The sequence below is a fragment of the Anas platyrhynchos genome, chromosome 3 (assembly GCF_047663525.1).
Source record: "Anas platyrhynchos isolate ZD024472 breed Pekin duck chromosome 3, IASCAAS_PekinDuck_T2T, whole genome shotgun sequence".
In the NCBI taxonomy this organism is placed as follows: domain Eukaryota; kingdom Metazoa; phylum Chordata; class Aves; order Anseriformes; family Anatidae; genus Anas; species Anas platyrhynchos.
In genome coordinates, this window is record NC_092589.1 from 31,222,520 (window position 1) to 31,247,989 (window position 25,470).

At 39.4% G+C, this 25,470-nt stretch overlaps 1 protein-coding gene across 4 annotated transcripts in view; it reads right to left on the reverse strand.

The window, feature by feature from the left end:
- Positions 1–898: 898 nt before the first annotated feature.
- The window catches only part of SMYD3 (SET and MYND domain containing 3), a 375,834-nt gene continuing 351,262 nt past the window's right edge, over positions 899–25,470 (reverse strand). For all 4 annotated transcript variants that reach the window (XM_038176760.2, XM_027453858.3, XM_072035646.1 and 1 more), the window contains 2 exons: positions 8,366–8,474; positions 899–1,823 (listed from right to left, as the gene is read on the reverse strand). In XM_038176760.2, the coding sequence (XP_038032688.2) occupies positions 1,722–1,823; positions 8,366–8,474 (211 nt within the window). In that variant the 3' untranslated portion in view covers positions 899–1,721. The remainder of the gene's footprint in view (positions 1,824–8,365; positions 8,475–25,470) is intronic.

The window sequence follows — 25,470 nt, forward strand, 5'->3', positions numbered from 1 at the left end:
CTGGCTGGAAAGAAATTCCTAACTAGTGTTGAACTACAGGATTAAGTAGCCCAAAGCTCTATGCTCTGGAGTCCAAAATACTCTTTGGGGGACTGGAAGCAGTAAGTCCAAACACTGCAGGCCCAGAAATGTCTAAAAACCACAGCACCATCTTCCTGGGTACACACTCAGTGCACTTTGCTGTGTGAAAGAAAAGCTGGCACCTCACTTCTCTGTCAGTTCCTTACTGAGCGGGTAGGTGCTGGAGGCCCAGAGGTATCTCTGGGCACTAGCAGAAGGTTTGACTTCAGCCCTAGAGTGATTCAAAGGGGCTTCCAGAGCCTAGTCACCTTATAAACCAGGTTATTCTAATTGTTTCTTGAATGCTTTCTTAAATTGAGACACCTAGTGGCAAGTATAATTTCACCTCTAAAAATCCAAGAGGTAGTTTAAGCATGGTCCTGTTGACAGCATTCCTGTATTTCTTTTGGCTTTTTAATAACTTAAGTAGTTTCTCCAATTTTACTTTCATTAAACAAACAAACAAAAAGCTGGAATTCCTTTTATATGGACAGATTATCAGCAGGCCTGTCACTGAACTTCTAACCCATACTACCCATACTACTTTTTGCACTGCCCCTGATACCCAACCTCTGATTTTGAGGAAGCTTCACAAAAAACTTGCACCTGCAGACAAAGGTTTGAGCTCATAGGTCCAAATCTCTCTTTTTAACAGTGTTATGGATTGAGAACTTGTTGAAGCAGTCAAAATGGTGAGACATCAGGATAAACAATTTCTGCATAGATACATATTTGATTAAATTTTTTGTTTCATCCATTTTAATATCCACTATTATAACATATAAAAGGCAAGAAAAAGAGGAACAGAACCCAAAAGTTAAAATGCAAGGGAAGAAAATCTCTTTTAGAACACTGGAAGTCTTTTATTTAATGTCAAATAGTATTGGATCAGGCTTTTGGAAAACACACCAAATGGTAAGTCAAAGGGAAAAATATGCTCTCTCTACATAGAATATTTCTGAGACTAGATCTTCAATTGCTGGCATAAACTGGCACAAAAAACTGGCTGCTGATGTCAATGGAATTACATTATTTTGTAACAAGCTAAGACTGTATGCATTTCCCAGCATTTGTTATCAATTAAATTGGGTGTTGTAAATTGATAATCAAGTATTATCATCTAAATTAGGTGTTTGGTAGGAAAAAAAAAATCCAAAGGGTGTTCTGATAAACAGACATAAAACAGGTGGTAAGGTGAGACTTTGTGATCATTCCAGAGATAATGGGATGGATACAGAAATCAATACCTAAAACACATGGGAGAAGCTGGGTCAAGTATCATTGAGTTAGAATTCAAGTCTCAGTTCTTCCTACATTCAGTGGTATCTGGACTGGAGATTCTGGTTATTAAATAAAAATTAAGAAAATTGTTCCTCACTATATGTTTGTCTGTATTTTTATCACCAGTATCTGTTAAAATCAAATACTAAGGCTTACCCACTACCATTTTGCCTTGTAGAAATTAGAAACTTTCTGAAAATAGCACATATTCCTCCAACCATTAACTCAATTCAGAAGATACAGAAAACCGACAAATTTTTGTAATCAAAGTAGGGCCTGATGAAAAGACAACAAAATCATTGAAAAGCTTCCTAATGTAATAAAAAACATCTGATTTCCTTTCTCCTTGAATATTTTGTTTTCCAGACCGGATAATTTCTTCATTGTATTTTCATGATGGCCTCACACTGCTCCTTTAAGTCCATCAAGGTTTGCATCAGCCTGTGATCTGTCCCATGGGTCACCTTCATAATATTATAGGCCTGGAGAAGAGAGCAGAAAGGGACACATTAGTCATTGTTCAGGACATCTCAAAGGGTTGGTAACTGCGGTAGGGCATGGATTTCAGTGCCAACTCTCTAGATGGGGGCTTTAAAGCATGGCATAGTAGAAATCAGAGTGAAGTATCCCAAAGCATGTAACAATTTGTCTCTGACAAAGGAGGAGGTACTGACACATTATTCTTAGATGTTAAAACATTAAAGTCCCCTAATGTGTTGCACAGAGGGATGTTTGGCGTAATAGAGGGAGATGCTTTTGCACTGAGGCATGAAGGCAATTTTAAGATTGATCAACTACAACACCCAAGGTTTTGATACATTATTTAAAAGATGACTGTGATATTTATGCTGTTAATAGCCTCAAAGTCCTTGAAATATAAATGGATTAATGCTTAACAAATAGAATTAAGTGCTCTGACTATATAAGGAGAAAGTATACATAGCATCAAACAAATATGTAAATTAATAGTTTCACTCAAAAAAGGCACATGTGAGGAATGGTTCTTTGCTTCATTTCCCATAGATTATTTTCTCTCTGTGTTGGTCATCTTACATTGCTAGCCCAATTTATGCTTGCTCATATTGTCTGTTGTATTGCTGATTCCCTGCCACAGATATGTCTGACATACTCCTTGCCCAGCTCATGTTTCAATCACCGTTTCTCATACGACATTTCGGCTTCTTCATTCTTTTAAATTCTTCATGGAAGAAGGGAAGTACCAGGTGGAAACAGACTCAGCACTTCTAAGGAAAGAACAAGGGAGCTCCAAGTGCACCGATAGAAGAAAAAACATCAGAGATTTTTCTTCATCACAAGCTGAGAAATCATCAAAAAGTAAATGCAGCCTGGGCTTGAATAAGTTCCTGGTTCAGTCGGCTGACAAAATTCAGCTAAATCAGCTTTAGATTGCAGAAAAATTATCTTTTTGGAAATATGTCAAGGAAGGGACCTCATTTAAATTCAAAGATAAAAATAAATATAAAGATTCTTTGGTAGAATGAATCGAATTCTACTTCCAACTTCTAGAAACAGGCAAGCATATGGAAATTCTGGCATAATTTATTTTTGCTTCCAATTAGCTAACTTTTTAGAATAAGAGGAAGGAAGCAAAAGACTGAAAGAACAAGTTGAAGTATCAGTCAAAACAAATCAGAGTAAGCAAGGAACTCTACAAAGAATCAGATGTTCTGAGCTACCACAGTGCCTTCCTACTACTAAATGGTAAAATACTCAGTTACACAGAACAATGGAAATTCTTTCATTTCACTAGAAATGCCTAAGAAATGTGAAATAAAATCAGAAATCCTCGTTTTTGCATACATCTATTTTAGGAGAAATACAAATCTGTTCATGTTTTTGCAAAACATTTGCAAGGAAGTCATAATTATATTCCCTGAAAATACTCACTAAGCTGTTCTTAGTCTTCTGTTTTTCCTAATTTAACGTGAGGGGAAAATGTTGTGAAGAACAGATCACGAAAGTACTTCAACATAGTTGAGCATGAAATGTTATGCTGTACGAGAGCTTTTTTAATATAAATAACTGAAGAGGTAGTGTACAAGGCGAGAATAAGAGCCAGTCCTTACTTGGCAGAGACAGTGGAGTGGAGAAATATGAACATGGGCACAGTGTAGGAATCCCTGTATGGTGCAGAGCAGCATAGCTGCAGGTGGGATCCCAGGCATGTTGCTGTGCAGCACAGAGCAGCTGTGCTCAGGCTAATCATGGTCAGGATGACTCCAGGGCAAAAGGGTGAGGGGGACTGGCCATAGATATAGACACGTTTGGTGTGTGGTGTTTACATGATCTGGCCAAGAAAGCTGATGGATTTATTGGGAAAGACCTGTGTTAACAAGCTGTGCATTTGGGCTGGATCATAGTCCCAGGGCAGCTGACCCTGATCTTTAGCCCACCTACAGGACACAGGTCAGGCAAGTAGTGATGGCCATCAACACCCTGATGTTACAGATGTCCATGAGGATATATATCTGATAAAAGGCAAAATTCCCTAATATCGTACCTAACCTTGAGATACCATTACTGTGGCTGACTTCTCTCTCACCTGCAACATTTCTTTTCCATTTCATCTCTGTCCTCAGTACGGCAGATAAATGCACACAGTCTTTATCCTTTTGTCTCCTTCAGGGAGAAAATCATTCTCATGCAATGTTCTGTCTTACACAGTGCACTACAAGTCAGAACCAGGCTGTATTGAAGGTAGAATAGCAACGACTTCCCTAATTCTCAGGTTACGCTGACATGAAGTTACAGAGCTATTTTTGTAAAGATCAGAGAAAAACCGGGGATAATTTCACCTCCAAAGCAAGGATTTTTTAACTGGTGATGTATGAAAAATATGGAGGAATATGCCAACTCTCTGAGCCCCCCCCCCCCTTTTCTTTTATATCTTAGAGCTAACCAGCAGAGCCAAGGCGGATCAGAGTCTTGTGATGTGTGTGGTCCTCCTCTCAGACAAAAGAAGAAATCTAATTATGAAACACTACAGTAATCGCAAGACAGCAGCTCAGGCCAGAGTGTCACCAACCACACGCTGTATCCCTGAAGAATATAAAACCCATTAGATCAGAGGTACAGCAGTTGCTCCATGAATGCAAATGAAAGGCAGCACAGCTCTGGGCGCCCCTCTTGCCTTGGTCCCCACCAGCCATCGCTCAAGCAAGCCCATGGGCACAGGCTGCCACCACCACTACCACTGGGACTCACTTCAAGGAGGCAAGGGTGAAAAACCAGCTCCAAGTCTTCCCCTGTACACCCTGCCTGTCCTCACACAGTTTGGTTGCACTCAGGTTATGGTCAACCAAAGAGGGGAGTCTGCAGTGCTGTGAAGGTAACGATAACCCCTACCAAATATTTAGGGCACCGAATGTGCACAGGGACAAACCACAGACACTCACCAGGGGATTCCCACGAGCTCCAGAAATGCAGACCCGTCCTGGGCTCATGTGAGAGCGCTGCTTCCAGGTCGAGAAGCTTCACCCATCCCCAGACAGCCTGTTGCAACTGTTGTTACTGCCACTTTTACAGTCATCCAAGGCTCTTTAAATTAGTTTTGTCAGACCAGGCTCCAGCTCTGGTGTTTTGCTGACAAAGGTTTTCCTGATCTATAATTCCATTTGTTCTCCCAGCATTACATTTTTTCATATATATATATATATAAATTTAAAAATGATAGGTTGGCTGTACAATAAACCAAAGGCTACCTTTAGGTTTTACTCCAGAAGTAGATTACTGCCTCTCTGTAATACTTCTATTTCCAAGACCTGGCAAATTAGATTCTGCAGGGGATAATATACTTTTAAAAGGTGATTTCATTTTAATGAGTAACACAAGGTCCCTCACATTATTTAAGCCTTCTTTCGGGGTGCAGGTGAGAGAGCTAAAACCAAAGGGTGATAAGAGTAGGGCAGGGTGGTTGTGATTCACTTTCAGGTGACGCAGGGTGCAGAAATACGGGCTGGGCTGCACGGCCGTGTGTGAAGATCTACGGGTGCAAACACACTGCAGGGCTGCTGCAGAGCCACTGTCAATCCACAGCAGCTCTGAGGCTGTGCTTGATTAAACAGGATTTATATGAGTGAGGTGAATTTCACTCAGATCTCAATTCCTCTGCACCTTCCCCATCCTTCTCCTTAATGCCAGGCTGAAATTAGTCTGACGAGAGCTCCAACAGGGTGCTATTCAGTGTCAGAGTGTATTAAGAAGAGTAATGAAGCAGAGAAGGCAATCGAGTTTCTGCTCTGAGCATGTGGCATGCTCTGTTGACACATCTAATCACAGAGGGCCAAAACTGTGTTCTGATATAACTCCAGGACATTATCTGAGTTATATTAGGAATCACATCCTTTACTCGCAACAAACTGGGAATTACATGGCTCTAATTTGCTCCTGTGTAGACAGCGATGAAGGAGTCAGCTTCAGATCCCGTTCGAAGAAGCACTGCATCCCATGCATGCAAGTTGGGGAAGTAGGGGAAGTAGGATGACAAGAAGCTTTTCTGTCTGCTTAACAGTGCTCGCAGAGAGTGAGAGGCGAGTCTCTCCCTGTACGACATATTTGGTTAAAAAAGTGGAGACTGAATGGGGAGTAGACAAAGCTGCAATAGGATTGGTTTATCAATGGTTCTGCATCCCAGCTGCAAAGCACTTACTGTGTCCTTTTGGACCACTAATGTCTTGGAGAGCATGGTTAGAGATGCACAGAGGTATGACATAAAACTGTAAACAGCATGTGCTCCTTTTTAAGGGACAGAGGAGATAAATCTTGAAAAAATGGTTTCTGTGTTAGGTATTGGTCTGCACTCAAAGAATAATACAGTAACAATCTGGCTGGCAATGGGCTACTGCACTAAACACATACAAAAACCCATCACAACTTCTGCCCTCACCAATGAGCAGCATTCGGATAGCTCTAGGGGAATTAACTCCAGTTTCGTTTAATGCAATATCATATTAGAAATGCAATTAGAAGCATGCCTGTTGATGTATTGCAGCAATATCAATGAAAACAAAAACTCCTCTGACTGGGGGCTCACTCCATTTGCTAAAAGGGAAGGTCCAAATGTTTGGAAATCATAAATATTACAGAGGAAATGGCAGAGCAGATTACCTGGCACATGGCAGATATATGGCTTACTTCTGAATAATGAATGGGAAATAGAATTGATTACGCTCCCATCAACTTCTTAATGATCAGAATTGGCCACAATTTAAGTTAAATATATCAAGTGAAGATTTAAATTACTAAGATTTGGTAAGAAAGGTGCCGTATCAAATACTGATTTATTATTTAAAGAGGTGAAAATGATCAGTTATTCACTTTGCATATATAATCAGATGTTAAAACCTAATAGATCAGGTGGTTCAGAAAAGCAAGTACAAACCAGTAAATTATTTGTTGTGTTGTGACTGCTATTTAAAGGGGATCCAGACAGGAGTAAAAAACACTTCCTCCCCATCCCCAGCAGACTCCCATCCCCTTCTATCCCAAGCAGCTGCCCCTCTTTGCAACACAGCTAGCTCTTCATACAATATGGACATTAAACAAAGGGGACAAAACAGCCAGCTTCTGCACTGGAGAGGACTGTACAGGAACAAAAAACCAAAAAACACTCCTGCTTAATTAGTGCTAAGAAAATATACGGTGTAAATGGAGAAGCAGAGAATCCTATCAATGCCTACCAGAAATTGCAGGCCCGTGTAATTACAGCTATTTTGTTCTCAACTCTGTGAATGGGGCATAAGCCATCAATTTCTGGCATGTAATTTCAGACATTCAAGTAGAAGAGAGGAGAGGAGCAAGTGCTGAGAACTTTCCCAAGGTTGTGCTAGAAGCTCTTCAGTCCCTCTGTCCTGCAATTTCCCCATTTGGAAATGGAGATGACAGGATTTCTCCAGTGGGATGTCTTAAGGATAAACTCACTGCTAACATGTGAAATACCCTGTCCTGAAGACAACACAAGCTGTGCAAGGCCTGTATTGTGACAAGTTCCTTGCAGAGGGCAAACTGCAGATGGCTATCTGCAGTGCTGAGAAAAAGGTGAGGAGACTGCATCAGGCACTGGAGGTGGGCAGGGAGACAAGTGGGGGAACCTCACAGGGTTTGTAGTGTCTTCAGGCCAGCTTCAACAAAGGACAATCAACAATACACGTGAATGAGCCTGAGACCTCTCTGAAGGGGACCTGAGGCAGCACATCTTCCAGGAGGAGAAAAATACCCCAACAGTGGCTTAGGATTTGAGACATGGAGCAAGTGAGAGCCTATGTCCTGAAAACATTGCTCACGGAAGGGGATTCTTCGGTATATTTAAGGTTGTAGTCCCAAGCCAGATAGTAAAAGCAATATAACAGCAGGACAAATAAGAGCCTGGGGTAGGAGGAAATGAATATAAAACTCATTAAACCTGAACAATAAGTTCAGGTACAACAGGGACAGCTTAAAACTGAAAAGGAACCAGCAAAGCACCAGCTGCAAAAACAGATTGAATGGAAAGATGGTGAGTGACACAGAAACAGGGGGGATCGAGAAGCATGCCTGTTGATTGCGTAGCTCACAGTAAAATACAAGCATGAAAAGGCAAAGTTCTTCCATCCAAAATCACAAATACCTAAGAAGATACTATAAGGAGGGTAGAAACCACAGCTCCGCACCTGTTTTTGTACTTCTAGTGCTCCCAGAATCCCTTTGCTATGGTAATGAGAGTAGAAGGCACTGAGATAGTTTTATCTCTTCAGATCTAACAGCAATTTTTCATTCAGGCACTTCTGAGCTATCAAACTGCAATTAGCATTGACTGATACTGAGGGAAGGCAGTGCCTGAAACTCTGTGCAACAGTGACCCATCATCACATTCAGCTGCAGCCTGGGGAAACAGCACCGACAACGGAAAAAGTGGTGAGGAATATGCAAAGGCACAAGGTACAGTCAGAGGAGAAGGGGAGGGAATACATGGCTGGTTCAGGGCTAGTGAGAGCTGGGGGAGGACGTAGCATTTCACAACACTGACCTCTTTCAAAGTCTCCAGTGCTTGAGGAAACATGTCTTGACTGTACTGCAGTTTGCCCACTCGCATCAGCTGGACAGCCCTCAGCGGATGGAAGCCAGGATAATACAGTCTGCAGAGAAAAAAGGAGGAAAATGTGTCACTGTGTCAGCTCTCACCTTCACAGTCACTGCCTCTGTGGAGAGCTATTAGGGTGGGACCGCAGAGTCATTGTGAATGTTAATAAGGTACTCAGAGAAAATTAGCTACACTACTGAGAAGCATGAAATACTGAGGGGAATTAGCAAATTATTACTCTCCATCTCAAAGGAATGCCTTTAACATTATCCTGTTAGAAAGTGACGGGAGTGGGATTATTTCATTTGCTACTGTTGGATAACACAATAGAATTTACTGTACTTAGTGTTGCAAACAGAGGTCGTTCACAATCCCAGGTCCCTGAAGAGCTATAATTTTAAAGGGAAGCTTCAGAAGGAAACTACCTCTTGGATCCTCCAGGATGAAGGAGAGGGGGCAGCACAGAAAGCAGGTACATACATCAAGGCCACCATTTCTGAAGGTTTGCTAGCTGCTCCCTGGTGCAGAAAAGAACTGGTAATGCATGTTCAAGGAAACATCTCAGACTGGGCTCGTGCATCTAGACACGGTATCTGCTACTGTGAGGAGAAACTCCTCACTTCCACAATCAGAAGTTTTCCATTAATCTTACTGGAGTTACTTCGGAAACACATATATAAAAACATAACTATGCTCTCTCTCTCTCTCTTTTTTTTTTTTCCCCTAGGAAGTAGATGGAGGGTGACATCATCATTAATTTCCTTCAAGATGCTCATGAAATGTCATAAATCTCAAATGAAGATGTGCAAATGTCATGGAAAATGTTTTCACACCCAACCTCCCCTTTTTCTGCTGATCCCCCAGTTTCAGTGAAGATGTACAGAAACACATGGGAAGCATGCCTGGTTTGCTTGCCTCTCAGGACCTTTATCCATCAAGTTCTCTCATGAAGTAACAGAAACCAACTCCTTAATGTGAAGAATCCATCCTGAGTTGACACGAGCAACAACTGTTTATACTACAAAAACTACAAGACATGCACAGAGGCATTCTCAAACCTGTTGTGGGTTGCAATCCAACAAGGCTGAGAGCCAGTAGACTAGAGAGAAGAAAAATGATAGTCCTTGTCTCAATACAAACTGACCACTTAGGAACTTTAAAGATCCAGTTAAACAAATACTGGAAAAATATCAGTAGATTTATTTTTATTTTATTTTTCTGATTATTATATCAATTAACATGGTGCTATCTGCTAGTAGTTAAGCAAGGAGGAAATACAACTAAGAGATTTTGTTGTGAATTAGTGAACAGTCATATAAATTGCAGAGATAACATGGCACAAATGGGAGTAGTGATGACATGCACAACTTTGTAAAATTTGCAAAACAGCAATGCCCAGATGGTTGCAAACTTCTGCCTTCACCTGTGACTGCTGCAATGGATGAAGCATGAAGGTCATTCCCCCTCTTTCTGGGCTACTGGAATGCCAGGATGCCTGGGTCAAATATCACAGCCGTGGGAGCAGGAGACAGGGAGGCAGACTTTTGCATGAGAGAACTTTTTGCAGTACTCACTAGATTGTTTGTGCTGTGCCCTGACAGTTCTGATATTCCTTCATGGCCTTCACATGTTCATTGCAAACCTCCACTTTTCATCCTTTCAACCATCTTTTTAATATTTCTCCTTTCCCTCTCCTTCCTGAATAACCAGCCCTGTCTGAAATACCAACACCAACTGGGTCCTGCCTTGCCAGCAGCCACCATGGGGGTGGCAGCTCACAAGGACAAATTCAGGCTGTGCTTTGGTCTGGCAACGTGGGGTTTGCTAAACTTCACACAAGTCCATCAGAATGCAGAGTCTGCCCCTGCATGCAAACGGGTCTCTTTCTACAGAGCATACGTTCACTTGAAGTCAATAAAGACTTAGCATCATTTGGTATATGCAATGCCAGAGCAAACAGGAGGCAATTTAACAATGTCAGAGACTCAGCCCAGACTACCATCCATAAACCAAAGCAACTGAAAATTTAAGATGAGGACACAGAAGGAGTAAGTGTGAAACAAAGAGCCTTGAGTTCATAAATATTTACAAAGCTGTTTTACTGTGCTGATTTATGTTCTGATCTTATGCATGTATATAGTTACATTTGCAAGCCTTAAAATTGACATTTGAAACAACTATTTATTATCATATTCTGAAATAAATCTATTAAACACCTTTTTGTGAAAGCGCATCCATTGAGTGAGTTTATAAGAGAAATCCAGGCAGCTTGCAGCTCTTCTGAAAGATGCGTAAGCAGGCAGAATGCTGCTGGCTTCTTCCAGGCATCCCTAGGATTCAGTATTATGAAAATCTGGCGTGGCAAAAAGAGCTAAGAAGCAGTGTCAGGTATTTGTGAGCTATCTGCTATCCCCATGCATTGCTCTGAACAAAACAAATGGATAATTTTAAGACTAAGGAAGACATTTACCAGCCAGGGAACTAGCACCTAAAGACTGTCAACAAGAGAATAACACAACTACAGAGAAATACATGCTGTAAAACACAGAACAGCTCAGAAAGAATAGGATTTCAATCTGAAAAGGATTTTATGAGATTTACCAAGGCCTGAGGGACAGGAAAGGGAACAGTATCACACTAAAAGCTGAAATAAAGAAAGACGGTTCTGTGGAGTGATGTTTCCTGCTCCTTGGCACTGGTCAATGCCCATCAGTCCACTTGCAAAGAGAGATTAAACAGAATACAATAACTAACAAGTAAAATGCACTGTAAACAAGAAAACTAGAGGAGGATGAAAAACATATTTACATTTTGTATCACAGCCTTCGCAGCAAGGCTTTTTTCCAGTCTATGACTAACATCATCCATGCCAGCCTGTTCCTCTGCCTGTCAACTGGTCCCCCCCATGTGGCGTGATGTGCAGACAACACAGGAGTGCCTCTCGTTGCCTCCTGCAGGTTAAAGGGTGTTAATCGGGACCGGTCCCTGGACAGTCCCCTGTGGTACCCACTGGTACTGGCATCCAAACAAGCAACAGCACCTCAGCCATGGCCCTCTGACCCCCACATCCAACAAGATTTTTACCTGTCAAGCTGTCTACTCATCTGAACCGTGATGTCCTAACTTGGGTGGTAACTCCCTGATCCTCTCCACCTTTCAAAGAGGACAACAAGAAAGCTGGCCAGCTCTCAACACCTTTGTTAGAGGTCCAATGGGTTTGTACGGGTCACACTCTCAGGTAATCCTCTTGACTCAGCCCCCTCTCTGGGTTGTGCCTGGAGCACTGCATAGGTGAAGAGTGAGGCAAAGAAAGCACTGTCTAGTTCGTTATTCAAAACCACAATTGAAAGCTATTTCCCAGTCTCCAGGTAGCTTGCTTCAGTGTTTCACTGTTCCAGGAACCAGCAATTCCTGCACTTCATTCACAAAATACACGGATACCAATTTTCAGTAAGCAAAGATACGGCCAATACTTGGTAAAGCAATAGTTGTTTCTAATATACCATGAAATTGATAGCTCCTATTTGCAGCTCAGCCCCAAGGTTTGCCTTGATGACCCTCCATGCAATTACTGTTCATATACTTTACAAAGAAAAAAAATCTTTCCATAAATCTGTATCAACTCTGAATCTCTTCAAGAAATCCTTTGTGTTCTTGTATATAGAACAACGTAAAAAAGAAAAACACTTTTGACTAATTTTAGCTAAATCCTTCTACATTTTAATACTGCAGTTCCTCTAATTACACTCAAATTATCTCTCATTACAGGGTAAACAATCAGCAACTTTTGTGTTCTGTTGTGAGCTAACGGCTACTATCAAAAAGGATATGCAAAATCACTTTATTTTCTGATGCCTCATGTTTTAAAATAAATAGATGCCTTCCATTTCCTGTAAATCTGTCTGCAGGGTTAACATCTACACCTTTGTCTTCAGCCTGATGTAATTAGAAGCAGGCAGGATTTCTAAAACCTGAAATAAGGGTTTAGAATGGAAATGTTACCAGGCTCTTTAATATGGTGACATGTAAAAAGTGATGCTATACATGACTGTAAATTGGTTTGCAGTATCTTTTCATGCAAGTAAATATGACAGCATAAAAGACATAAAGCAGTTTTAGGAGCCACAGCAACGGAGAAGGAATTAAGAGCAGGCTCCTGGGCTTCAGGAAAGGGGTGAGCAGAATGCAAAGAGGACAGCATCAGTCTCCTGACAGAAATGTACTAGCTACAGCGGGTGGAAATGTTCACCACAAATACAGCACAGCCTTGTTTTCTTTTTCTGATGTGTTCTTGATTTCTGAACTACTCAGTATTTGAGTACATTCATTAAAGCTTTTCACTAAACTGCAGCCAAGGGATTATTTTTACGCTGTCCAGTGATTTTTATTTTTTCATTATTTAGCGATGTAAGACTGGTCATTCATAATTCGCATGATATTTGTTCCACTCCTTGACTGGGATGATCAAAGGGTTCCACATCTGGGACTTATGAGAAGCATTTTTTAGGACAAATTTAAAGACAAATGATTATTTATGATAAAAAGTATGAAACATTTGGTATCTATCAACTGCTCCAAGAATGAACCAGTTATTTTATGAATAGTCAAAGAAAGTGTATTCCTCAGGAGTATAAAACAGGTAAACTAACAGTGCTCATTTACAACTATCTGTGCTCATTTAGGAGCTCACAGATCTTAATGCCAAAGGGACCGTGCTGCAGCTGTTCAGTCTGATCTCCTGCACAGAATTTCACCTGGCAATTCCTACACCAAACCCTGCAATTTGAAGCTGGAATAGTGCTTAGCAAGCAATGTTTTATTTATAGAAAATATCCTTAAAGAGCTTTGTACGCAATTTTTTTGATAACCACCAGCCATATGCAAGAGTTTTGTCTGGGATGGAACAAGGTTATAGGGTTATTTTTGGTGGAGGTGGGAAAATGTTATTGATATAGAATAAATGACTTTGTTTTGCATGCTAAGCATTAGAAGTCTAGTTGGAACTATATAATTTCTCAGGGCAGCATATCTATTTTAACCTACATATAATCTTTAGGGTTCCCTGTGAAAGCCTTCCAAAAGATTACTGGCTTGGCTCACATATTAATCACATTTTTTTCTTGCAATAAAAATGATTTTATACAGTTATTCTTTCTGTCCTTTCTCTCTCTCTCTCTCTCTTTTTTTTTTTCTCTTCTCTTTCAACTCCTTATGGACAACCAGGTACGTTTAAATCCATTGAGGACCTTACAACTCCCCTTACACTTTCTGCAGCAGCCATGCCATTTTTGGAGCAGCAGATTAAATCCTTTACCTTTGCTGATATATAGTCCAGCTGACCTGAAATGTTCATTGTCCATTTTATCTCCCCATCACAGTGCCTCACTGACAAAATCAAAGCATCACTGAACAGTTTAATGCTGAAATCATCCTTTTCTTTTTTTTTTTTTTTTTAACCCAGATTTGACCTTTTTCACTTGTGGGTGCAGCTCCACAGCACTACTATTGAGGATTTCCTGCAGGTAAGTACTAGTGCACATCCCTGAAGCATTACTGAACAGTGTTGCCACTGATGAGAAAACATATTTAGTAAAATCTTTATATTGGAAATATGTTTCTGATTTAACCAAGTAACAAGAGAAAGTCAACCTTATTTCCTGAGCCAGCTGGGTCTGATATAGTAGAGATGTGTAGACCTAGCACCTCTCATCATACCTCACTTGGAAGTCTCTAAACTCTTGACTATAATACATCCTGGCTGTACATTCGTGTATTCTAATTTATATGTGTTCTTTACCTGTATTATTGCTGTATTGTCAAAATTCTTATCCTTAGTATTGAAAGTTTTACCAAAGACCGCAACATATTTAAGCACCTCGTTATACTAAGCACTAAAAAGCATGACATGACAGTCCTTGGTCTGCACAGATGAGAAATTGAGGCACAGGCAAATGAAGTGATATGTCTGATTTTATGAGAGAAAAGTCCCTGGAAAAGCGAAGAATTTAACCTGGACCTCAAGAACTGTGTAACTTCAGGGAAAAGGACTTTTTTTAGGTTCATGCAGAGCCTGGGTCTTATATCCATGCTGTTTTGTCTGGCTACCTGGCTCTGTCAATCCAGATGAAAGTAAATGTAGTTTTGTAGGTTTAAAAGGCATGTTGTATTTTTGAAATGGAATGTAGAGACAGCAGCATTAGAAATTTTTGTGCCAGATTGACAATTTCTTCTTCTTTTACCTATTTATTTTTATTCTGTCCTCACTCAAGAGATGTCCCATTATTTCAGTGAAATAACTGCCTCTGCAAATAGTTTAGGATTTAGATCTGTGAAATCATGGTTCAAAATCTTTTTCATCACATCTGTGTCTCATACTGTTCTATGATTATTTGTTTCAGTAATTTAACTGATGTGATCAAATAAGCAATCACACTTCTTAATCGACTGAATTCACAAGAAATATTAGCTGTTCATCAGAAATAATTTCTCTCTGGCTACTGATCATTCTGCCATATTCCTTATGGTGATAATTTATGTCACATTAAAATGGATATCATTCCAGATGTTGGCTCTACCAAGATTTGAATGATAATTTTAATAAAATGACAAAGTGTTATAAACCACAGTTTTCATCTTGTCTCTAAGTCTAATTAATCAATTTAAAAAGCTGATGCTGTCTGTTTGAATGGTCCACTTCAAATGTCTGCTTCTGGTGTTAAGAGATGTTACAGTAACAAACAGCGCTCAGTCTGGAATGGAAGAAGGGAAAAACTTGGCATAGGTTGTCCCTGTGTCCTGGCCAATCTTCCCAGCATCTTGTAGCTCGTTAGTTTCATCATGTGGTTACCATCCTTACAGCTACGGATGGTGGGGTGGACTGTCACTGCAGATAGGAATCTCAGTCCTTGCATAACTGGAAGAACAAGAGGTTAGGGTCAACAGTTTAGTTCAAAGGATTTATAAAAAGAATTAAAAAGTGAAATGGAGCATGTTTAGAGAATGCCAGAAAACACAGTAAGTGCAGGAAAGACAGCAAAGAAAGAATGGGAAAGGTACTTACAGAGAACATGCATAGGAAGAAAAATAAAATATGGAAGGGAAACGTGTACTAGAGAAATATTAATTTGTGACAAAGACCTTGATGTTTACCTTCTTCTCCAAGGAATGAATCTACAGGTCACTGATGTTAAGAGAAATGACCCACCCTCGGTATCTTATGTAGCTAGAACACAGCTACAAGACTGGCTGCAGATACAAGCAATGCAAATTTAGACTTTCTGCTTTCTGTGAGCAGATCATGAACCTGCATGTTTGTATGCTGATCCTTTCAGCAACAGAACAGTGACAGGGAAAGAATGAAAAGCACTGCTGGATCCCCTATGCTCAAAATGCTCTAATTGACTCCCTGCCCCTCCAGTATGATAGGAACTCCCTCAGCACCAGAGCCACGCACATCTAATTGCTACTAGTGTTAGTAAACTTCAGAGAGGTCATGCGAGTGTGTGCAAGTACAAACTCTACAAGGAAGGATGCAGCTGGCAGTACTGCCATCATCAGTGCAGAATATCTTTTCTTCACTCCTCAGAATCTCAGATCACCTCAGAAGTGTGCTGTAATACAGAAGACTGATAACTTGTGAGTTAGATCACTGGTTTACACAATACTGTCCTTCTTTCTTTTTCTACTGTATCTCCAGATAATTCTGCAGGGAAACTATCAGGTACAGTGCAACAACTCTGTCTCTTTAGAGAAAGGATTACAAATGCCAATTTCAGACAGCGTGGCTGCGATTTGGAGAAACGTAGTCATTTTTCTCATGACAGCTGTGGCTCAGAAAAGAATCACAGCAGCATGTCCTTTGGCTGGATTTCTGTCACTTTCCACTTCTAAAGACCACAGACTTTTTTTTTTTTTTTTTAACATAGATCACTCTTTTAGTAAGCTTATGTATATATATACACACACATATATAGTAATGGGTTTGAAGTAAGCTGCATAATATAGGAAAGAGATCTTGGAGTTATAATAAATATTTCCATGAAAACGTTAGCTCTATGAACATTCTGGTCAAAACAAAAACAAAACTAAAAACAAATGAAACAAAACCAAAACAAATATTAGGATATTTTTAGGAAAAGAAAACAGAAAAGTGCTGAAAAAAATACACCATACACCTACATCTTGAGCATTGTATGCAATTCTGATCCCATCATCTCAAAAGAGTTGAATAGAAAGATATAAACATGGCTGATGAGGACAGTCAGATACAGTGTAATGAAGGAGTAAATAGACTAGGACAAGTCTGCAACAGAAATGGTTGTGGAAGGGCTCAGTGGATCTACAAAATCAAAGGGAGCATAGAAAAGGCAAGCAAGGTATGATCAGTGCCCCTCATAAGACCTAGAAGATAGCAGATGAAACCAACAGGTGACAAGTTCAGAACCAATAAATGGATGTTCTGCCTCACACAGAAACTAGCTAAACTGTTAACCCAGTACCTATGATCATCAAGTCCTCTTTTGTTGGCTATTTGATAAGTTTCCAGCTTAGAAAAGGTGGAAGGTTATGAAAGAACTCATAGGAACGTTTGCCTCTTTTGGATATCTTCTCCCAATCTGCCTCTTTCTTATGCAGTTCTTGATCCACCTTAATTTTTTGTGTGCAAATATCCATCTAGAATGACAGTAACTCTGTTATACTTCATTAGATAATTTAATGAAATTTAACTCTATGTTATTGTCCTTCATTTAGATTATGTTGTATTATCAAAAATAGTCTTGCACGATCCATATTTGTTAAACCTACATTACTTTTTAGAGCATTTTCCGTTCATTTTTTTCTGCCTTCAGATTTTTTCTTAAATCTCTTTGAACTGATGGCCCTCTAGTTCCCCCTTCCAAAGTACAGGAACAACATAATTGTTATTCTTCAATTGCTTAGTATCAGCTCTGACTTAATGTTCTTTGGGAACCACTTTTACTTTGGAAGTGCACTGTACCATATCCATAGCTATTAGTAAAGCTAAGTAAATACAGAAAGGAATTTACTCTGCATCCAGTTAGCAAGATGGCCCTTTTTGCTTTGTGATACCTTGTGCCATTGCTGTTCCTTCAGTAAGCATCATCTTGTTTGCAGTAACTACTGCAGTGGCGTTGTGTTTACCAACCTAGTTTTATGTTAATAGCAATACATGGGTTATGAACAAAGGAAAGCCAGGGATCTCTCCTTGCCCTCTACCATCTTCAAATCAGCAAGATGCTGGTTCACTGCCGTCCCAACTGCGGACATTTGATCCAGCTGTTTGTGTACATGCTTCTGATTTGGCTGGTTAGCTGTTGAACCTAGTGATACTAATTTCATCACCCTGCCAAATTCTGTATGGCTTATCTCCTCAGTTTTGACCACTCAGATGCCTCCCAGACTTAGTTCTCTTACAGGTTTCTCTGCTTTCACCCACCATGTTGTCACCTTTCAGAATTTCTCAGATCTGTGCTTTACCAGCTGACATTTCAATTTTCCTTGCTTCCCAGATCATAATATTCAACAATAATAGCAACAATAATAGCTGAAGTAGCATTTACAAAATTTAGTGAGATTCTTATGCATAACTTGTTACCAGCATGCCTGAACAGGAACTCTACTGCCTTGCATCAGATATCTCAGTTAGCTATCTGGCTTTACTCCTTATGTCTCAGCTTTTCCATCTGTAATGTGAGAATAGTGATCCTCTCACTGAAGGATAAATTCAATTACATTTGTGGAAAGCTCTGAGGCTTCAATAGGAAGATTCTGTAGCAGTTTAATGTATTAGCACTAGTTCTATAGAGAATTATAAATCCTTGGTAAGCTACGTGGTTAAAATGTGGCAGCTAAACAGGACCATCTGACTATACTGAAGAACACTACCTTCCATCCAGTCACTCAACTGGCTAGAAAATATCTTGCATGACCCAAAAGGCATGTAAATTGCTCCAGAGTTTCCTAGAAACAAAACAATCTGGAAGAAAGGGGAGGGGGGAAATAGCATTCTTTACAGAAAAAAGAAAAAGAAAAAAAGAAAAAAAAAAAAAGACTTGCTATGAATTTTATGAGTAGCAATCATGAACAGTAATCTCTCCAAGGCTCTAAAGGGTTGCCTGAAATGCTAGCTGAATATAAAGGACAGATTTTTTCATGTAACACCACTATGCCTCTTCATGGGTGTGCAATGCTTCAAAAGACCAAGACATGCTTGAACTCTCCATTTGTAATTGAAACTAGCATGTTCATTGAGCAAGCGTTTTTCAAGCAAAGCCATGTTTGCTGTACACCTTGATTAATGAGTACATTTGTACCTTGGCAGAACAGGCAGGGGGCAAAAAAATTTTGAGAAGATTGCTTGAGGAGGAAATGGATCTATGAAAAGAATGTTTCTGTTCACACAAAGTAAAGGAATTTTCAAGATTTCATGCTTTACATGGTGTCTCATATCAGTTCCTAGTTTAGTGTGCAAGCTACCATCTCCAATGGCTGAATACAACATGCATGTTACAGATAGCAGAACATCTCAAGACAGTTTCTACAGATGTAACCTGATATAATATCACTGATTTTAATGCTTGATGCACTGACTGACATGGGTACACCATCATCTGCCAGTACATGGAACACCTTGTGTCTAAGAGCTATAAGACAATGTTAATGTCAGCATCATAGAATCAAAGCCAAATTTCCAAAACATTGTTCAAAATTCACAGTACTTGGGATTAAATGATCTTTGTTTCACTTTTTGTTCAAATGCTGCTTTCTTTCTACAATGTTCTCTGGGACAACCAAGTTTTATGCCCAGATTTTGACACAAGATTATTTGCAATCTTGATCCACCAGTTTGTAATCATATATTGTTGTTCTAAGAGATTCTGAGGTTTTGCAAAACTACACTGACTCTAGCTATGTCACTACTCCAGCCACTCAGGGCTTGTTTAGAGATGTGTGAGATGGGAGGATAAAAGATACTTTCCAATAGGGATTTTGCATAGAATGTCCTCAGTATGAGGTTTTTGATTGCATTTCTAGATTGGAGCATTACAGGTTTGTATCTTAACATGACAAATATATTTCTGTAGGCAAGATAAGGCATGAACAATTGATTTAAGATAAAGTGCAATGCATTCAAGGACCTACTTAATAAATATCTTGAGTATAAACAGAAATAAAGACTTTGCAGAGTCAAAATATCGTGTACAATATGCAGGATATGCAGTTCCCAAGGAATTAGCTGTTTTTGATTTCACTTAGTGGCTACTATATAAATATACACGATGGGCCTGTTGGGAGTCATGTGGCTGCCAACAAGACCAGTGGCTGCCTCTCTGTGCCAGACCACAAGAACAATGACCAAACATGACACTGAAGAATATGGCCATGAGCCCATCAGAATTACAAATAAAATTAAACACACAAACAAAAAGCCTATTAATCTGTGCAGGAAATTCTGACGAGTTACTTGACTAGGGCCTACAACGGTGCTTGCACAGACACCGGAGGAGGCACAGACATTTTGTGTCCAACTGGCTTTCCCTGTTGCCAGTGGGTAGACATCCCGTTCATGCAGCACATTTCTGACAGGGATCATCTGAAACAACCTGATAAATGTTTACCTTGCTTCCCATTCACTGAGGGCAGCAGGCACAAAGAAAGAGCTTCAACTGCAATACAGGCACAGGAATAAGAGGCTTGTAACAGTCTGAAATTACAAAACATTGAGCAACCACATTTCTCTTTTAGCCAGTTGTGTGGAGGCAATTAACACATTGATTTATGGCTGAGTGGAGGAGGGGAAACGAGCAAAAGAAACACATATGGACTCCATCAAACTCTCTTTTTTCTATCAAATGTTAGTTGTGTCCCACTGAGCTAAAGAAAGACTCGGTACTACTTGGCCCACAGTTCCCAGTAGACAATTTCTGCACACTGAGACAAGGTTCCTAGCTCTAGCTCAGCATTAACAGTCAGCACACTGGGAAGAGCTCCAGTAAGCTGTTGTGCAAGTGCAGCAAAGCTGCCAGGGTGACCAATCTGCAGGTCCTGGAGTAGTACATCACCCTGTGCCCCAGGTCATACCTCTTCGTCAGCTAAAACCCTTCAACAATATTTACTATCTGTGTGCCATTACACATACCAGCTAGGTCTGAGGCAGAACCCTTGGTCTATCTCACAAGTCATTATTTTTAACAGTAAGAAGAAATTCCATTTTCTCCCTTTCCCCAGACACTGTTTCCTATTTTCTTCTCAGTTTTCCTCCTCTAGGTTCTGTGTCTTTCTTTCCTGGTTTCTCTATCCTTCTCTTTATATTTTCTTCTTTTGCTATTTTTTTTCCCCCACCAAATTGCTTTATTTCCCCCTCTAACCTCCTCTTTCATCTTTTTATTCATGATTTTACATTTCTTCCACTCCCGGGCCCTGTCTACCTACACAAAACAAAAGTGGTGTGTCCTGCGGAGGCCGATTGCTCACTTGGCTGGGCTACATGCAAGATACACATCTTTGAAGCAACTGCTAGACTGCTAACAGCTGTTGCAAAGTAAATTCCCTGTACGCACTGAAAATTACAACATGTTAAGACATGCAATGGTGTGCTGTGCATAAAGCCTCAGGAAACTACCCATTGATCTACGACATGTCCATTAATCTCTGCAGCCTAAAGGGCATCTTTCTAAATTGGTACAGGAGGCAGCCATGAAAAAAATCTGTCAATACGCTTTTGTGAGGCATAGGAAAACCACATACTTAGTCTTTGCTATTAAATATGAATCCATGGCATGAGGCAGGCATCAAAATCTAAAATGGCATTTACTTGCCTCAAGCAAAAAAACCAAAATGTCACAGCCCTATCTGATTTTGCTTGTAGCACAATAGGACCTCACCATTTCATTGTCAATTTGTGATTTCCCTGAAATGTCTTAGACATCTCTCAACTTTCATGACATCCATTCTCAGGGCTTTTGTATCAGTCTGTATTTTATGCTGGACCAGATGTTCTCAACAAAATGCAGAAAAAAGACCTCTCTAGCAAAATATTATGTTCTCCTTTCAGTGGACAGTTTCTTTCCCAGAAACATGGAGCTCTTCCCTGGAGTCACCTTGCAGCTACATACCACAGTGATACACGCTTTTTTAATAAAGAGATTTCATTCTTTACTTGGAGCTTACCTTGTTTCTTTCTCTGCTCATGTTGTTACACCAAGCAATGTTCTAGGAACAGCAACTTTGACTGAGATGAAAGACTAGTTCTCAGAAAGGGCTCCGCTAATTATTGCTGGTTTCCTGCAGGGTTTCTTTCTGCACAAACTATCACATACCTCATTGCAGTCCTTGATATTTAGAGCAGTTCTTTGCATTGCCCCTTATCAGAAGAAAACCTGATGAGAGTTGTACCTTCATATGAGAAGGTATGTGGCTCAATTCTAGCCCTTACATGACTGGTGCCACTGTCAGCTGCTGTCCTTAGCCTCGAATCATTACATCTGCTCTCTCATCCAGCTATACTGTGGATATGCAACAAGATGGACATTTTGATGGCTGAGCTCCTGTTTTGTCCTTCTGGGCAGCTTTGCCATGTGTACTTTTTACTTTCCCCAGGCATGTTCTAGATGCCATCCTACATCCAAATGATCACTACTTTGGTGTTTAGGCCACTTTTCTGAGACCTGACATCTAGCCTCCTCAGAAAGCACCTTGATTACTGTGGTAATTTTTGCACAAATTAAATTTTAGGTTAAAATATAATAAGTACATAAAAGGGAAACCCAAAGTTATTCACTGCTAGATTGCTGGATGCTACCATTCTCTTTACCACTTCACATCCAGAATAGAAGTATGAATGAAGTCCACTTTCAAACACACAGATATTTAATTACAATACAGCAGAAGGCCTGGATAATTTACCCATGTAAATGATAATTTTTATACATTACTATAAAGTACAAATAATGCTAACCATGCAACTAAGTTTTGCAAAATATGCATCTTTTTTCAATGCTAGTTTGAGGCACGATACAGTAGATTCTTAAAAACTGCAGAATATTAATTTCTCCATGACATTTGTTTATGAATAGAGATGAGCCAAGAAGGAAATTTTGCTGTGCACGGAAGTACGCTGACAGCATGAATGCTACTGTATAGTGAAAGTATTTCCACTGTGACATAAGTAGATTTAAAATGAATGCATACAGATATGCAGATTGCCTTAACATTTTAAAATATGAGAAAAGACAGATTACATATAAAAATATCACATTTTTTTGATTCCTACATCATGTAATATAGGTCAAATCATCTCACGCAATATATCATACAATATTATGCAACATACAAGACATAACAATTTAAGCCAGTTTCATATGGACAAATATTTGTATCAGAAAACAACCACTGAAAATGCTTATCCTCTTAACAGAGAAGCTATACATGGAAAGATTATTGGCTTAAAGAGATGCCTTGCTTTGTCTCCATTCCAAAGCACTTACACTCATCTCTTCCATTCTTTTTCTCTCTTCCCTTTTGGCAGCCTTGTGTAATTATTCCAGGAACTGCCAAACTTCTTCCAAACCCTCCACCACCACATCTCCTCTAGCTTTTACCATGGCTTGCCCTCCTCCAAGGCTCCTTCACTGAATTTCTTTCCTATGTTTTTACCTACAAAGTGCTCCTGACAAGATCTGTAACCTCCACAGTCATCAGGCTTGCTGACTGCATCACAAGCCTCATGTATAGACATGTATCAAAACATCACATACTCTCACTGTCAGTGCTTTTGTAGCATGACTCTACAAACAACACCTTTATTTTTAAAAGCAGCAAACTACCATCTACATGAAAAATAGATTACATAAATCATAGTGAACAAACTGATGGCAGTTCAGGCCTTCAATACCTATAGAGCAGCTTACCCAGTATGTCTTTGTCACCCAGTAACCGTTCTACAATGTTGATATTGATTACCTCACCATATGCGTTTTACTGTATCACTTTTAATTTTAACACTTTATTTAAAACTATGTGAACTCCAACAAAACCCTCTACTTTACAGATAGGCCAATAAGTTAAAATAGGTTAAAAGACAATTAACAAATACCTTAAAAAAGTGTTTGATCAAAACTAATTTCTACACTTGCCAGGGTACAATGAACTATCTGAATGTACCCTGGGTTGCCTTGATTTGAAATTATGACTCCAATCTGAAACACTTTTTGGATTACAATTCAAATTTTTAATCACTTATAATATGTAGGCAAGCACAATTACCATTAGGAGAAATTTGTAAATAACTGCAATTCTTGCATAAATGCATGACTCTTCTGCATAAATACCAGAGTATAAGATTTTGTCTACATCTGGACTTTCAAGGTTAATTTGATTTCAGTAATGATGTGAATTTAAGGTAGATTACTTCTACCATCGTGTAGATGCTCTCATTGAAAACTAATGTGGAGCTATTTCACATTTAGCTTGATTCTTTTCCAAAGTAAATTAGGTCATGCTGCATTAAATCAAGAGAAACACAGGTATTTGAAAAGATTAATTAAAGTACTTTAAAACCTTTTTGGGTTATTTACTCTTGAGGCAAATGCATTGGTCAGATAAAAACAGTACCCTTAAAAAAACAAAAGCATGTGTCTTCACAACATTGGTCCAAAATGTATGTAAATATAAAATCATGTAACATTCCTCTCTTTAGAGTAATATTTGATGTTTTGGGTCTGATTTTCTTTAGGTGGTCAGGAGTTAGCTGGAAAATTGGTTTATGTGGGGAAAAAAATAAAGATTTGTCCTTTAAGGTACTAGACAAAATGGGGCAAGGCACAAACTAGAAACAATAATATATTTTGCATTATTAGGTTAATAAGATGGTTGTGCTACCTTTTGACTCAAAGTTGATGGTACAATAAATATAAATTATGAAGTATTAATTAGAAGTGGCAGATTGTGCTTAATGTACTAGCAAATACTAAACTACCAGCAAACACAGAATCAGTTGCTATAGTAATTCTCTTCTCCACCAATGTCTTAAGAATCATTACAAGCTACGATGAATTTAGTCCTTTACAAAATGCATGCTTTTCCATCACCATATTTAGTGGATTTTCTGCACAGTCCCCAAGTGCATACTGCATGGATCACACTGTGTATAATCAAATCTAAATATCTGATTTGAATTTTTATTGAATGCTGACCTTTCTAATATACATTTCATTTGTGTTCCTATCTAATATATACATTGTGATCTCAAATATTCTTCTGTGCTTATGTTTAAACAGAAGGAAGTGCAAAATCAGCTCACTAGGAAAAATGGTAATAGATAAAAAAAGGGTAAAAGATTTTTAAACAATAGTACAATAGTTAATTAGTGCGAGCCAAAAAACTGGGAGAAATTCTCCCATGTGTAAGGGGCCAGTATAAGTCCTGTGAATCAATTAGGCCCACTTATAACGCATTTTAGGGGCTTAGACGGGATTTATGTGGTGCATAAGCCTGGGGCTGTCTGTCTGCATGTGAATTTCATCCTGTATGAATATAACTGTAAAGATAGCTGAAATCTGAACATTAAGAAGGTTGTTAGCAAGTCAAAAATCTAAATTCTCAGACATTGTCACCTCAATTGTATTTGTCATCTTCCCTTTCTTATAGCAAAACAAAGTGGTTATATGCATAAAGCAAGTGCAAGTAACTGTGGCTGCAGTACTAAACTTTCTCTTTTATGCTACCCTAAACAGCAAGATGGATGGTACTCTCTGAAGAAAAGGATTGTTTCTTTCTCTTTTCCTCTTTAAGGAACAAGTTTTAGTGGTACTCAATGGAACAGGCTGCCCAGGGAAGTGGTGGAGTCACCATCCCTGGAAGTCTTTAAAAGACGTTTAGATGTAGAGCTTAGGGATATGGTTTAGTGGGGACTGTTAGCGTTAGCTCAGAGGTTGGACTCGATGATCTTGAGGTCTCTTCCAACCTAGAAATTCTGTGATTCTGTGATTCTGTGATTCAATAAATTTCATTTCTATGTCAGGAAGCGCATG